The following is a 13,839-nucleotide window of genomic DNA, read 5'->3' as shown; positions in this document are numbered from 1 at the left end:
TCGTTACAACTACTATCATGTCATATGCATGAATTGAATTAAGAGAGGAAGTGTGAGTACTGACACGTTCTAACACAAAGAGGAAGTGTAAGTGTGAGTACTCACACGTTCTAACACATTCAACATAGTTACACATTCAATAAAGTTATAACGTCACCTAATTTCATCTTCTCTTCGCCGCGGCCTTCCTTTTCCTGGACTCCTCTTTCCTCCTCTTCTTCTCTTTATCTTCCTTTTCACGCCTCTTCTTCGCCTCTTCCTCGCGCTTCTTCCTCGCCTTCTCCTTGAGCTTTTGCTTCTCGGCTCGCACCCTCTTCTCCTCCTCTTCTTTCCTCATCTTCTCCCGCTCCTTCCTCACCTCCTCCTCTAACCTCCTCTTCTTCTCCTTCCCCTTCGCCGCCGCCTTAGCGTCCCTTGCTGCCCTCTCACGTTCGGCCATCCTGATCCTCTTGCCTTCCTCCATCTCATTGACCGCCATGTTCCTCCGAATACGGAAGCACAACGTCTTCTCCTGTGCATCTTTCTTCCTCTTGAGTTCCTCCTCCCGAAGGCGCCGTTGCCGGCTAACAGTAAAGCACATCATCATCAGTGTGATAATATATAGTTGCTACTAAAAACGTAATGGTGAAACTGGAGCTCTCGAGCAACGGTTGTTGGTTAAATATGCGGCGCTGAGAGCCACTGCGATTGATGTGCACTTCGAGAAAAATTTGTTTGTTACCTAATGGTGCATCACCTCAATTTTTATGTTAGGTTCGCCCCTGCTTTGAGGTTATCGCCTCTAGCGCACGGCAGGTAGCTAGCAAGCTGGTCATCCGGCCGGCTGTTGACTAGGTTGGCACGTTCATTAGCTAGTTCAAATATCTTAATCTGAGTTTCATCTTGCTTGTAGAGCCGACAAGATATGTAGGAAAGCTAAGTTAATGAGTAGTAGCTAGATAATTGTATCTTAGCAGAACCAGCTTTGCTTGCATATGGCTCGGATTGATCGAGCGCGTTTCAGATAGCCTGCAGCGAGAAAATACATTATAGCATTATTGGCAATTGTTTATTCTGAAAAAAAATTTAGCGTCGTTTAGTGGACCTTCCAAGCCAAATAGATAAGACATGTAGTATAGTCAACTGTAGACAGAGCATTTGAATCCATCTAGTGTATATATGTATGTATATCAGTATATATTATAGACAAAATGGTAAACGTGTGCCTCCAGTTGTACTATCCGTTGCTGCGTTCGCTAAACATACATGATACATACATATTCCCTTCGTCTAGCGTTTTTTATTATTTACGAGAGATTAGTCGCCGCTGGCAACTAACGCGACCAACTGATAAACAACTGTGAAATACAGCTCTAGCCTAGCCTTTCCTTCAACAAACTACTCCATTCTATTGACCACGCCGAATGAATAGGTTTATCGGTAGGCCCACCGTACTGATTAGGTGTTCTTAGCTACTCCTAGCTGGACTGAAGAATGAAAGATCTCAGTAACATCAACTGATCGATCCAACTGTATACAGGATAATAAGAAGGAACAAATGGCATCATGCATCCGGCCGGAATGAAGTGCGCAACAATTTTATACTTGTATCGCGCCCGGCCCGCCAGATGCCCAAGCATGTGCAGCGCCCGCGCAGCCTGGAAGATGACCCGATCCATCACACCACATGGCCGGCCGCATCGATCGCATGCCGTTGCACGGCGCGGCGCGGCCCTGGCGAGGGCAGCTGCTGCATGCCCGTGCCCGTGTGGTGGGGGAGGAGGAAGAATGGGGACGTGGCGCGGATCGGATCCGGCGGCGGAGGAGCGACGTGTGCGCGCGCCTCTAGCGGATTTCTCTAACCTTTTGAGTTAGCCGTTCGGGCCATTTCTAGGCGTGTAGCGCACAACTGAATATCCGCAGATACCGATCGGCGGGCTGGCGGGCGCTTCTCTCCCTAGCCTAACGCCAACTGCACCCTATATTCTATAATACCTCGTCGTCGTCCGCGCTGGCCACGGGGGAGCCGAGCCGACGACTCCGCCACCTTTAAAACCCGCGCGCCAGCTCCTCCCTCCCACTTCCACATTCCACAGCCAGCCTCCGATCCATCCCCCTCGCGCGGGCGTTCCCCTCCCCAACCGACCACGCAAATGGCGCGCCTCGGCCTCGGCATGCCGTGCCTGCTCGCCGCCGCCGCGGTGGCCGTCCTCGCGCTCGCGCCCGGCGCGGCGTCGCAGGCGCCGGCGCCGGCTCCGGCTTCGTCGGTGGACTGCTCTTCGGCGGTGACCAGTCTCATCGGGTGCCTCTCCTACGTGCAGCAGGGGAGCGCGCAGGCCAAGCCGCCCAAGGAGTGCTGCGCCGGCGTCAAGAGCGCCCTCAAGACCCCGGCCACCGTCACCTGCCTCTGCGCCGCCCTCGGCCAGAACAACGGCGCCATGATCAACTTCACCCGCGCCGCCACGCTCCCCGAGGCATGCGGCGAGGACCCGGCTGCCCTCGGCAAGTGCAACAGTAAGCAGCAACTCAACCTCATCTCCTGTGGCTGCTGATGCTGCTTGTGGAAAGAAACAATATATTGGCCAGTTTGATGTAGACTTTTTTTCATGTGTAAATTTGTGATGAGTAAAACTCTACATATTGCATTTTGGTTTTTTGTTCTTGAGATATTAGCTTTTTTTTTTTAATGTGCTATTTTTTTTCTTGCAGTCAAACTGCCCGGTGCTCCTACTGAAGGTAACAGATACTCCTCTGTCCTCTTTTACTTGTTCAGCTTCTGGCTTTATGCAAAAGATTTATCCATTTTGGAATTATTTTAGTAGATCTACTTTGTGAAATTTCAGTTCATTTTATTTCAGTACAACATTAAACTTTATTTTAGTCTAAAAGATGCCAAGCACCAAAGGTCACGGTGTTTTTTTGTTCTTTTTTGAAACGACCAGAAAGGTCCTGGTGAAATCCTATCCTATGTACGATTTTTGGCCTAAAATAGGGCTGAAATTGTGGCTAGATGGTGACAGAAGTGTTAGCTTATCAGCAAAAATGGTTCTTGACACATTGGCTGAAGCCTGAAGGCTCTGTCTTTTTGTCTTGACACATTGACAGTCATCTGCATGTGAAAACCTTAACTGATAGGACAATAACGTGTACTAATCTGAATTACTAACACCTCTACGCCAGATGGCACCTTTCTCCTTTGTGTACTAGTACTAATTTGACTTCTCTGTTCTTTGGAATGAAACCAAACTCGCATAGCGTGACAGGTGTTAGCGCCAGGGTTTTGAATTTCGTTTGTCAAAAAATTTCGGACATGGCCGAAATCACCGAATTTCGCGAAATTTCGGCCGAAATTCATTTTTAAACTATTTTTAAAAATACTTTTGAATATTTTTAAATTATTATTTCCGAAATTTTCAAATTTAGGAGGGGGGCGAAATCACCGAATTTCGCAAAATTTCGCCAAAATTTCGAACACTGGTTAGCGCTTCCTAGATACCGATGGCAGTCAATTCCATAGTACGTGACCACCATAGGTGGCAGCCAATTTTATATCCATCAATTTTATCTTAACTCGCACGCATATCATATATATTCGCAATTAAATGATGTAAACTGCTGATTAGGGATGGCAAGTGTCACAAGATGACAGCCAATTTTATATCCATCAATTAAATGATGTGGAAATCCGTTTGGTATGTTATGTCATGCTCAGTTGCTCACTGATAAGCCATAATACATCAACAGCTGTGTGCCCTGAGAATTCCGCCCTCAAATTCTGAACGTTATCTGAATTTAACGCCTTAAACAAGGTCTAAACTGAAGAAAACTTGGGTTCCTGCCGTTGTGTGTGACCTTTTGTGCCTTAAGCTGTGTGATCTTTCGTCGTCTCACTACTCAGCTTTCATGTTGAAGGTCCTACACCCTCTTCTGGATCTGCACCGGGCGCTAACAGCCCAGGCACATCGAAGTCGGCGGCAGCTCGGTCACCGGTCTCAGCCTTCGCCGTAGTAGCCGCTGTGGCCGCTCCTCTGCTCTCCTACTACTTCCTCTGAAGATTTGTTGGTTGACTTTATGGTTTCTTTCGTGGATTGCTGTGAATCTCGTGATGTGTATCCGCATTGTGCCATAATTCAGTGAGACTTGATTTGGGAGAGGTTTTTTCTGTTCATTTTTGCTTGTGCTTGTGCCTTGCCTGCAGTTTATTTTCAGGTCTTGGTAGCCCAGTGTCAACAGTTTCACGTGCCCAGCAGCCCAGGTCTAAACCGTAGGAAAAGAAACACAGTTATCACACTGCTTCTCCAGGAAAACTGTCAATGTATCACTTAACAGGCTAGTATGTGACTATTTATGAAGTGTTTATAAGATATAATGACCAGACACTTCACATTCGCGCCACATGATGGCAAAAAAAAACCATGCATGTTCAGTATCCAAAACAGAGAAGACACAATTCTCATGTAACTCTGTATGTATTTCTGTAGCCAGCTACTCCACCTCACCAGTCACCATGACAAGATTATGCCAAAACAGCACAATGGATTACATATACTACTAGTACTATTTTCCAATACTATGACCTGTTGCCAACTCCTGTACTTAAAGGTGCAGAACACGTTGAGGGAGTGCAATGCTATTCCCCTGACCAATTCATACTTAGAAACTAGGCACAGTCTGATCTTGAATTCCACTTAAATATGATAGAACAAGCAGTTAGTTGTGTTTAAATCTTTGAGAGAACAAAGACATGCTTGTATGACCCACATGCCAAATCAGTATTACTCCCTCCGTTTCAAAATGTAGGTCATTTTAGCTTTTTTAGATTTATAGTGTTTGCTAAGCATCTAGATATAACATATGTCTAGATACATAGCAAAATATATGAATCTAAAAAAGTCAAAACGACCTACATTTTGGAACGGAGGGAGTAGAGTTTAGAGATAGAGATGCGGAGCAACATTCCCAGTATTGTTGAACTGAATATTATCGGACAAAAGCAACATCAAATTGAGGATGGAATACTTGCTCTATTTCATGCAAGTAGATCACTACAGAGATAGGGTAGTAATCATGCACACATGCAGTCACAGCCATGCTACCACCAGTCGAACAGATTGGTCACAGATAGAGAAATAAATCAGAAATAACGACACATCAGGCATTCCATTCAGTCATTTTTTGCAAGCAGTTAAAAGCACTATTCATTGCAACTAAATAAAAGCAGAACCGCAGAGGTTGACCAATCATAAGGCTGCCAATTGCACTGAAAGAAAGACGCAGAACATATCATCTAAGGATGCAGAACATATTCAGTGACTGGAATGTTATTGCCCTGTTCATTTCAAACTGGAAATCGACCAGGGTCTAAAATTGAGTTATGCTCAAAGGTAATAGAAACATAACATCCTTATGCATTACAAAATTTAGTTTCACCAAATATTTCACATGCCCAAATCAGTACTAGAATGCTACGGACAGTTCTATTTTTTTTTTCTCTTTGAGTGCAATTAAACAAAAACAGGTCCCACACTCACAGTGCAGAGATAGAGGATTAAAGAGAAGTAGCATGCACATCAGGACTCACTTCATGCAAGCAGTTCGAGATCTTCAATGCAACTTCATACAAGCAGAACTGCACTGGTTGACCAATGATACTACCAGCAGTTGAATGGAATTGAAGAACACAATGGAATTGAAGAACACATGACATGCACTTTCACTCATCTGATGCAACAGTAATACTAGCTAGAACACATTGGACATAAATCGAGAAATTTCATGAGATCAATCAGTACGGGTGAGTCAGGATATATGTGATATTCATTCACTTCTGGCAAGCAGTTCAAAACTTCCACCACATATTTGCTTCAGTTCTTCTTCGACAGGACGAAACGAAAATGCTAAGCAAGTGCGTAAACCCAGTTGATCTGAGCCTATCGAAGCGAGACAACTACTGTACGAAGCAACCACTACGACGGGCGTCAGAAGAAAGGAGGCAGCAGAACATGGAACGCGCGCTAGGCCGGTAGATTTAGTAAGATGTTAGAGCAGCATGAAGCGGATTCAGAGGCTCCTACTCGACGTCGAAGATCCAGGAGTACTGCTCGCGAAACTCCTCCTCGTCCTCCTCGGTGAAGTCGTTGGTGATGTTGAAGGTGGCGCGGATCTCGTCAGGGGTCTTGCCCTTGATCATGTCGGCGGCCCTCTGGTAGACGACGTCGAGGAGCCCCTTGATGGCGAGGAAGTTGGCGGCGTGGATGACGTCGTAGAGGTCGTCCATGCTTAGGCGGTCGACGAGCTTGCGGTCCCAATCCTCCAGGTTCTCGGACGCCGCCGTGTTAACACCGCCGACGCTGGCCTCGGCGCTGGGGTTAGGGTCGGACTTGGTGGCGGCAGCGGCGAAGTGGTCGGAGTCGGACTTGGTAGCCTCGGCGTGCTTGCTGCAGTACTCGAACACCGTGTCCAGGGTCCTGGCGGTGAAGGGGATAACGACGCCGTCGTCGTCGATGGTGCAACCTCCGTCGAGCATTCCTCCGAGGATAACCGACAGCCGCGCCGCCGCCTCCGGGACCTCGTACCGCTTCTTCTCCGGCTGCGAGCTCCTCAGGATGACCATCTTACCGCCGGCCATCACCTCCTTCGCTTCCTCCACACACTTCCCCTCCTCCGACGCCGCCGCAACGTCCCCTCCCTTCTCCACCGCTCCCTTCTCTGCCTCCATCGCTCCCCTCTTCTCTCCCTCCGCCGCCATCGCGCTCTCGATCTCGCTCAACCACGAAACGCTCGCTTCGGTACGCGCTCTCGCGGTGAGTGGGTGATGGGCACGGCCGGAATGATCGAGTCGGGGGACTCGGGGCCGGCGGTGGCGCCGCTTTATAGCCGCCCTTCACGAGTTCGGGGGTGGGGGGAGGCGAAGCCTGGCTGGCACCAGCCAATCCATTTTCTTCAGACGCAAGGAAGAAGGGCCCTGCGGTCTGGGCCGACGAGCTACGTTTCTGGGTCAGCGTTGGGCTTTCACTCGGCTTACACGATCCATTTCGAATTCGAGAAGATTTCATTTTCCTTTGCGCGCGGCCAGTTGGGAACAATTTTTTTTTTGAGAAACCGGGAATATATTTCATATAAATTTCTGGTAGTTTACATCCCACAACTTACAAAGACAACTCTGAAAATAAAACAAATTACAACTAAGTCCTTGTAAGATCCTCCCGGTTGTCCCCGTCGCCGACGGTAGAAGCTGCCGCCCGTGAAGCCGACCACCTTCCCGACGAAGGATATAAGAGATTTTCAATGGCACCATAAATAGCACATTGGGGACACCAACATGCCCTATCAACGTTGAATGAACAGACCTAACAAGATGACCAATGGCCATCACATCGCCGGACAGCAAGGGATCTGGCGCTTCAATCACCAACAACCCCCGGCACACCGGACGACGAGCCACCCCAGGCGGTGGATGGGAAACCACCAGCAGTGGGAAATGAAAACCAACCCGATTTCTCGTGTTAGTAAACTAAACTCCAAAGATCGACGCCGGCGAGGTCCGCGACGAAGACAAAGGAGTAACAAAAGAACCCAACAAGCCTCCTCTGACCAACCGCCATGTCATTGGTGACAAAGTCGGCGCCGCCGCTGCCGTCGAAGACACCGAGAGCACAGGAAAGCACACAGAAGATCAAGACATCGGCGCATAGGATGTCACCATGGGAACCATCGTCGATGTCAAGAACTCCGAAGATAATACCCTCGGCAATCACCACGCAAACAGCGGCCACCACCAAGACCAAGCCACCTCCAACAAGGACAGCAGAGGAGCTCATGGGGACAAACCTCTCGACAGGAGCTTCAAGGATCCCAGCAGACACGCCATCGATGCCGTCGCTGGACCCCGTCGTCCCCGCCAAGGAGTTGAGAAGGGGGCCCAAGATTTGAAGCCTCCGCAGCCGCGAAACCCACCAGGAGCAGCATCGGCCGCCTCCGGCGAGCGCAGCGCCAGCACAAAAGCTTCCCGCCACCGTGAAACCCAACGACGTGGGAAGAACTAACCCTAACCCTAGCCTACCTAATCCTAAGAAAGCAGGGACAGGAATATACACCGCACGACGATTCCACCGCTCCCACCCACCTCCGGCGCCGATCCGGCTGCCGGAGGCAAGGGGGAGACGATGAAATCGCCGCCGGAGCTCTCGTCGCCCTTTCTGTACTGTAGCATGAGAGAAAGGTCCAGAGAACTCCCAGCCACCGCACTGCCAGTTGGGAACAGATGGGAGGTGAAAGTGAAAAGGAAGACAGTTTTCATACGCTTCTTGTTGTCAAGGTATATCGATGTACTGTAGCTGTACCAACCAACTCCACTATTGTAATGCTGCGGCTTATTCGTTGATTTGTTGTCATCTGAATTCTTCTTTTGAAATTTGAATCTAGACACGGGTGATCGTGGGTTTGCCACAGGAGGGGGTGTTGCGAGTTCATCTGAATTCTTCATATTTGTCTCACAGTGGCACCGTTACACAATAATGAAAGCTACTCGATACCCAGCCATGCATGCTGAATCATGGCATTCACAAGAGCAGAAATACAGTCTAAACAATGAATGCAACTGTCAGTTTTGCAAACTAAACGCTGGCCCCACAAGTCACTCTTTTGGTGTTCCCAATAAAAACAGGGCAAAACTATACCAAGAATAAGGGACTGGGAAATATCCATTGACCGAAAATAGAGCTCTTTTAATCAATGATGCATAGTCCAGTTACCCACCTTACCATGACAAAACTATGCTAAACAGCACAGTGGAACAAAAAAAATTTAGCATCATGACCTGTTGCCAACTCATGCACTGAAAGATGCAGTACTTATTCAGGGACATCCCCCTGTTCATTTCAAACTGGAAACCGAGCAGTCTGAAACTGAATGATACTACGTAACAGAAAGACAAGTTATCTCATGGCATGACCCAATCATTGTCAACCCAAATAATAGTCATATCCTGTATACAAAAAAAAAACAGAACAAACAGAGCCACTTCTCACGTCATGCTGCATTTGTATGAAATCTGTATACCTGGTCACCCCTCATCCCAATACCATGATGAATCTGTGCTTAAGGCAACAAATATGCATTGGCTTGCGACCAACTCATCTTCTGAAGAATACTGAACATATTCTGAGATTTTCCCCAGTTATTAATAACGGAAACCAAGCTTGCGTGGCTTACGATAAAAGGAATAGTAAAAAGAGTATATATATCCTTATCCATCACACCCCTAGTAATAATTAAGAACTTAGTTGCAACAGAATCAGTTAAGCGAGAAGCAAGACTTGATTGTCTGATCGACATGCCAAAATCATCACCACAATACTGAGAGACACAGAGCAATCTTCCTGCATTAACTGGAACAGAACAATCAGTCTGCAACTTAAACCAAATTTAGGATAAGCGTCATACAAGCAAAACTGCAGATATCGAGCAATCATGCTGCATTGCAGGCTTGCAGCCATTGCTGCCGCCAATTTCACGGGATTGATAAACTGAACAAGACAGGACATGCATTTTGGGAGGGGGAAGCACTTTATGCAAGTAGATCAAGAGTGCTTGCTAGCTGCAACATGATGGATCAGAACACATTAAACACATATAAAGCAGTTGCAAGGAATTGATCAGAAATGACGGGCAATTCAGGATGTTGATATTCATTCATCACTTCATGCAAGCAGTTCAAAACTTCCACCACATATTTGATTCTGTTTTTCTTCGACAGGGATGAACTGACTTTGCTACTACCGAATATACTATCTGAACCTAACCGATAGGCGACAACTATGAACCTACTACTAAGAAGCAAGTCGAACAACCACGACACGATGTCCGCAACTAAGAAAGGATCTAGGCAGTAGAACGGAACCGATAGGCCGGCAGATCCAGCGAGATGTTAGCGCAGCGTGAAGTGGAGACCCGAAGGCTCCTAGGCGTCGCCGAAGGCCCAGGCGTGCTTCCGGCGAATCTCCTCCTCCTGCTCCTTTGTGAAGTCATTCTTGATGTTGAACATCTTGCGCATCTCATCGATGGTCTTGCCCTTCATCAGGTCGTCGATCTCGCGGCAGGTGAGGTCGAGGAGCCCGTCCATGATGAGGGAGTCGGAGGCCTCGGCGAGGCTGAAGAGGGCGTCCTGGCTGAGGCAATCGACGAGCTTGCGGTCCCAATCCTCCAGCTCCTTGGATGGCGCGGTGAGGAGGCTGCTGCTGCTGGACGCGGCGCTGGGGATGGAGTTGGCGTGCTTGTTGCAGTAGTCCACCAGCTTCTCGGGGTCGGGGGTCTCGGACCCGATCTTCTCGAGCTTGATGCAGCCGTCGGCGATCATCGTGGCCAGGACCTTCGACAGCCGCGCCGCCACCTCCTTCGAAACCTCGAACGCCTTCCATCCGATCTCTTCAGGGTGTCCCCGTCGGACACCTCCTTCCCAAGGTTAACCTAGCCGGTGGGAACCGGTCCGGTTTGACCGGTTACCGGTCAAACCGGTCCGGTCCGGTTCCGGTTTCGGCCGGTACCCAACCGGCCAAAATTCAAATTTTAAATTTGAATTCAAAAAATGAAAAATTTCCAAAAAATTTCTAAAAATACTTCAAGGTGTGATGAATCTAATGGTGTCAAATTTTCTCAAAAATTCATTCATTTAGTATAGTTTGTGGGAATTTAAAGTTAAATCAAAAAAGAAAAAGAAAAAAAATGGGCCGGCCCATGAAGGCCCACCGATCAAACCGGTCAAACCGGCCGGTAAACCGGTCAAACCGGTCGGTAAACCGGTAAAACCGGCCGGTAAACCGGTTGCACGGGAGCTTTTGAATTTCAAACCGGTCAAACCGACCGGTAAACCGGTAAAACCGACCGGTAAACCGGTCGGAACCGGTTGCACGGGAAAATTTGAATTTATTTGAATTTGGATTTGAATTCAACCGGTTTCCACCGGTTACCGGCCTAACCGGTCCGGTAAACCGGTACCGGAGGGCGGCGGTAACCGGTTTCCGGTTGGGAAATAAAACCCTGCTCCTTCCCGGCCTCCTCCGCCACTCCCTTCCCCTCCTCCGCCAGCGTAGGACCCTTCTCTCCCTTCACCATGCGACGAACCGTTAAATTAAAACTCCAAATTAAGCGTAATGGCCGTCATTTAAATACATCGGGCACATTGGTTTAATGGTTTAATTTGGCAATTCTTTCTCAACCCACGGTCCGATCGAAACAACACCAGTAGTCCCACGCGAAGGTGGGCGCAGATAGTACAAACATGACAAATACTTGAAATTATACGGCAAGACGGAAAAAGGAAAAACCACAATCTTTACAACACGAGTTTAAATACAATATTTTTTCAAAACTGGTTCAAATACATACATAATTTACCTGTTTTACAACTCCAGAGATACGAGTTTGACTAACTCATTACCTTACTTCTACACTTCTGCCTATTCACAACCGGTCAGACCGGCTACAAGAAAACCCTGCGAATACCGGTCCGACCGGTCCACTAACCGATCAGATCGGTCCAACAAAATCTGAGGGGCTGCAACCCTACCCTTAAGTGTGCAACCCAACAACTCTCTAACCTAGGGGTCTCGATCCACGACTTCCCACCCCTCTGCATCCCGCCTGATAAATTTGACGCAACAGGGGCAAAAATCCACGTCTGGGTGCCCTGAAATAAAAGTATGGTGGCAACAAACCCTGAGCAACTAATACTCAGTAAGACTTAACCGACCAGTGGGTATAACTTAGCCCACGTATCTAGACATGCAAGACTTTTGGCTGGTGGTTATTTTGCAGAAAAGCACTGTAAGTGAGTCTTTATTTCCCAAGTTTTAGCTCCCATTTCTATCAATAGAATTACTAATCATCTATGATTGGCAAAACTACAACAATCAAGGTGATCAAATCATTAATTAGATATCAAAAGCCCACATTTCATCTCTTCTCATTCTACTCATTTTCCTTTCTACGATGTGACCAAGAGATCAAGCCTCTCATAACCGCGAGACACGGTGAATCGATTCGATTTAACCTTGCAAGGTGAACCTAACCAACACGGCACGCGAAAGCCCCGTCGGACTCCACGCACCAACATTTCCCCTCCCCGCCTCGAACTACAGGAAAAAGCCCAACGACATATGGTCAGCCGAGCTCAACGTGAGACCACCAAAAATAAACATATGCATCCCCAATTCTCCGTGACTACTCGACTCGCCCCAGGAGTTGGGTGCAGGTTCCTGTACTTTCGAATAAAAGCAGTACTCGGCTTATCGGTTTCGACTACCTCCTACTCTCGACATGCGGCTAGTACAATTCAATCCCCAATCAGCACAGCTGACAACGGAACAGTCTTTAATCGACACAGATGGGGCTACACATTTCCCCATCCGGTCTTCCATCCCATATTTTCCATCTTGAACATAATAACTCATATAAAATAACATAAGGACATCCTATATCTCGCGAGTGACCGAAGTATCACTCGGCTTCTATCTAGCCCTATTAAGCATAGCAGTGCTAACGACCTATTCATACTAGTATAAGGCCCAGGGAAACCTATGGATCATGTAACTAGGGTTCCAAACAATTCTTAAACCTAATGCACAAGTAATAAAGACATATATAGGTGTCATAATTTAAAATAATGGGACATGCACCGGGGCTTGCATTCGGGCTGCTGCTCAGAACTAGAGTGAGTTGGGCCTTGGGCCTGGTTTTCACTCCTCTCCTCCTGCTGGGCCTGCTCTAGCGGCTCCGGTGGCTCCGCAACCACCTCATATATCACCTCCTCCGCGACGGCTGCTACACGTGTGCATATGCATATGATATGAGAATGCATGCATGATTTATAAAGATTATAAATAACCAATACACAAATTAAATTCCAACTATTTGCACCAACACCCACTCATCACCTCCTCTCATCCAGGGCCACACCGGTCAGACCGGTCCACTTGATCGGTCAGACCGGTCCCAATTAAATCAACCCCGCCACCGGTCAGACCGGTCCCTCCGACCGGTCAGACCGGTCCTACCCAGACCACAAACTAGAATCTAAGTCGCGGCTAAACTAGCCCACAACTTTCAAATCCCTTCTAGGCTCTAATTCAGAGATGCATATAGATGATCTTGACCCAAGAAAATCGACTAAAACCTTCCAAAAAGGTGGATTCACCCAACACTAGGTGAATTACCTTGAATGAGTTATCTAGCCCACCAAATCTAAATTCCTTCTAGGTTTTAGTTCAGGGATGTAAGTGGGCACGTTTGACCAAAGGAAATCAATTAGAACCACCTAGAAAAGGAGATCAATCCACTTAAGCTTGATTACCTTGAATAGCTTCTTCCCCACGAAGAACTTGGAATCCACAGCACCCCAGGAAGGAGCACGCGGAGGAGATGATTACCTACACAAATCCGAAGCTCTCATGGCCTCGAAATCAAGGGAGAGGGAGGATTGAGGAGCTTAGGGCTTGGGTAGGGAATGAGAGGGAGAGGGCTCGGGGAAAGAGTGGCTTGAGCGTGGTGAGGATGAGTGAGTTGTTGAGAGAGAGGAGAGTGGTTTAAATAATGTGGGCCCAAAACCCACAAAACAGGTTCAACCAGTCAGACCGGTCGCCTCAACCAGTCCGACTGAACTGAGCCAAAAAATTTGATCAGTGAGTTTTATCGTTTAGGCTTTTCTCAAAACTAATGGTTATTTTTAGTCTTAATTATGGGTAATTAATATCTGAGGTGTTACACACCGCCGATCCCTTCTCCCTGTTCTCTGCCACCACCGATCCCTTCTCCACCACCGTAGATCCGTTCTATCCCTTCTCCACCTCCGCCGCCCCCGTCTCT

The 13,839-nt window shown here is 47.8% G+C and overlaps 3 protein-coding genes and 1 long non-coding RNA gene across 4 annotated transcripts; 1 reads left to right on the top strand and 3 right to left on the bottom strand.

Moving 5' to 3' along the window:
- Positions 1-2,078: 2,078 nt before the first annotated feature.
- Positions 2,079-4,147, top strand: LOC120659006 (non-specific lipid transfer protein-like 1). The gene is made up of 3 exons (XM_039937090.1): positions 2,079-2,493; positions 2,689-2,715; positions 3,892-4,147. The coding sequence occupies exons 1-3, from the start codon at positions 2,133-2,135 to the stop codon at positions 4,029-4,031; spliced, it is 528 nt and encodes a 175-aa protein (XP_039793024.1). The 5' UTR covers positions 2,079-2,132; the 3' UTR covers positions 4,032-4,147.
- A 1,705-nt stretch (positions 4,148-5,852) lies between these two features.
- LOC120662940 (SKP1-like protein 1B) lies at positions 5,853-6,727 on the bottom strand. The gene has a single exon (XM_039941985.1). The coding sequence runs from the start codon at positions 6,725-6,727 to the stop codon at positions 6,050-6,052; it is 678 nt and encodes a 225-aa protein (XP_039797919.1). The 3' UTR covers positions 5,853-6,049.
- A 337-nt stretch (positions 6,728-7,064) lies between these two features.
- Positions 7,065-8,162, bottom strand: LOC120659005. The gene is made up of 2 exons (XR_005668906.1): positions 7,810-8,162; positions 7,065-7,236 (listed from the first exon to the last, which is right to left on the bottom strand). It is a non-coding gene; the product is annotated as an uncharacterized LOC120659005 (long non-coding RNA).
- A 1,480-nt stretch (positions 8,163-9,642) lies between these two features.
- Positions 9,643-10,431, bottom strand: LOC120659004 (SKP1-like protein 1). Its single transcript, XM_039937089.1, has one exon. It carries the CDS (start codon positions 10,334-10,336, stop codon positions 9,941-9,943), a length of 396 nt encoding a protein of 131 aa, XP_039793023.1. The 5' UTR covers positions 10,337-10,431; the 3' UTR covers positions 9,643-9,940.
- Positions 10,432-13,839: the final 3,408 nt, after the last annotated feature.

The sequence above is a fragment of the Panicum virgatum genome, chromosome 2N (genome assembly GCF_016808335.1).
Source record: "Panicum virgatum strain AP13 chromosome 2N, P.virgatum_v5, whole genome shotgun sequence".
NCBI lineage: Eukaryota > Viridiplantae > Streptophyta > Magnoliopsida > Poales > Poaceae > Panicum > Panicum virgatum.
The sequence above is the reverse complement of the archived record's forward strand: the minus strand, read 5'-3'. Positions and strand labels throughout refer to the sequence as shown.

What these genes read in the sequence shown, in the direction of transcription:
- LOC120659006 (XM_039937090.1), top strand. Translation starts at nt 2,133, where the DNA reads ATGGCGCGCCTCGGCCTCGGCATGCCGTGCCTGCTCGCCGCCGCCGCG. An exon ending in TGCCCTCGGCAAGTGCAACA is followed by an intron (nt 2,494 to 2,688) that starts GTAAGCAGCAAC and finishes TTTTTCTTGCAG; the next exon opens with TCAAACTGCCCGGTGCTCCT. An exon ending in GCCCGGTGCTCCTACTGAAG is followed by an intron (nt 2,716 to 3,891) that starts GTAACAGATACT and finishes TTCATGTTGAAG; the next exon opens with GTCCTACACCCTCTTCTGGA.
- LOC120662940 (XM_039941985.1), bottom strand. Translation starts at nt 6,727, where the DNA reads ATGGCGGCGGAGGGAGAGAAGAGGGGAGCGATGGAGGCAGAGAAGGGA.
- LOC120659004 (XM_039937089.1), bottom strand. Translation starts at nt 10,336, where the DNA reads ATGATCGCCGACGGCTGCATCAAGCTCGAGAAGATCGGGTCCGAGACC.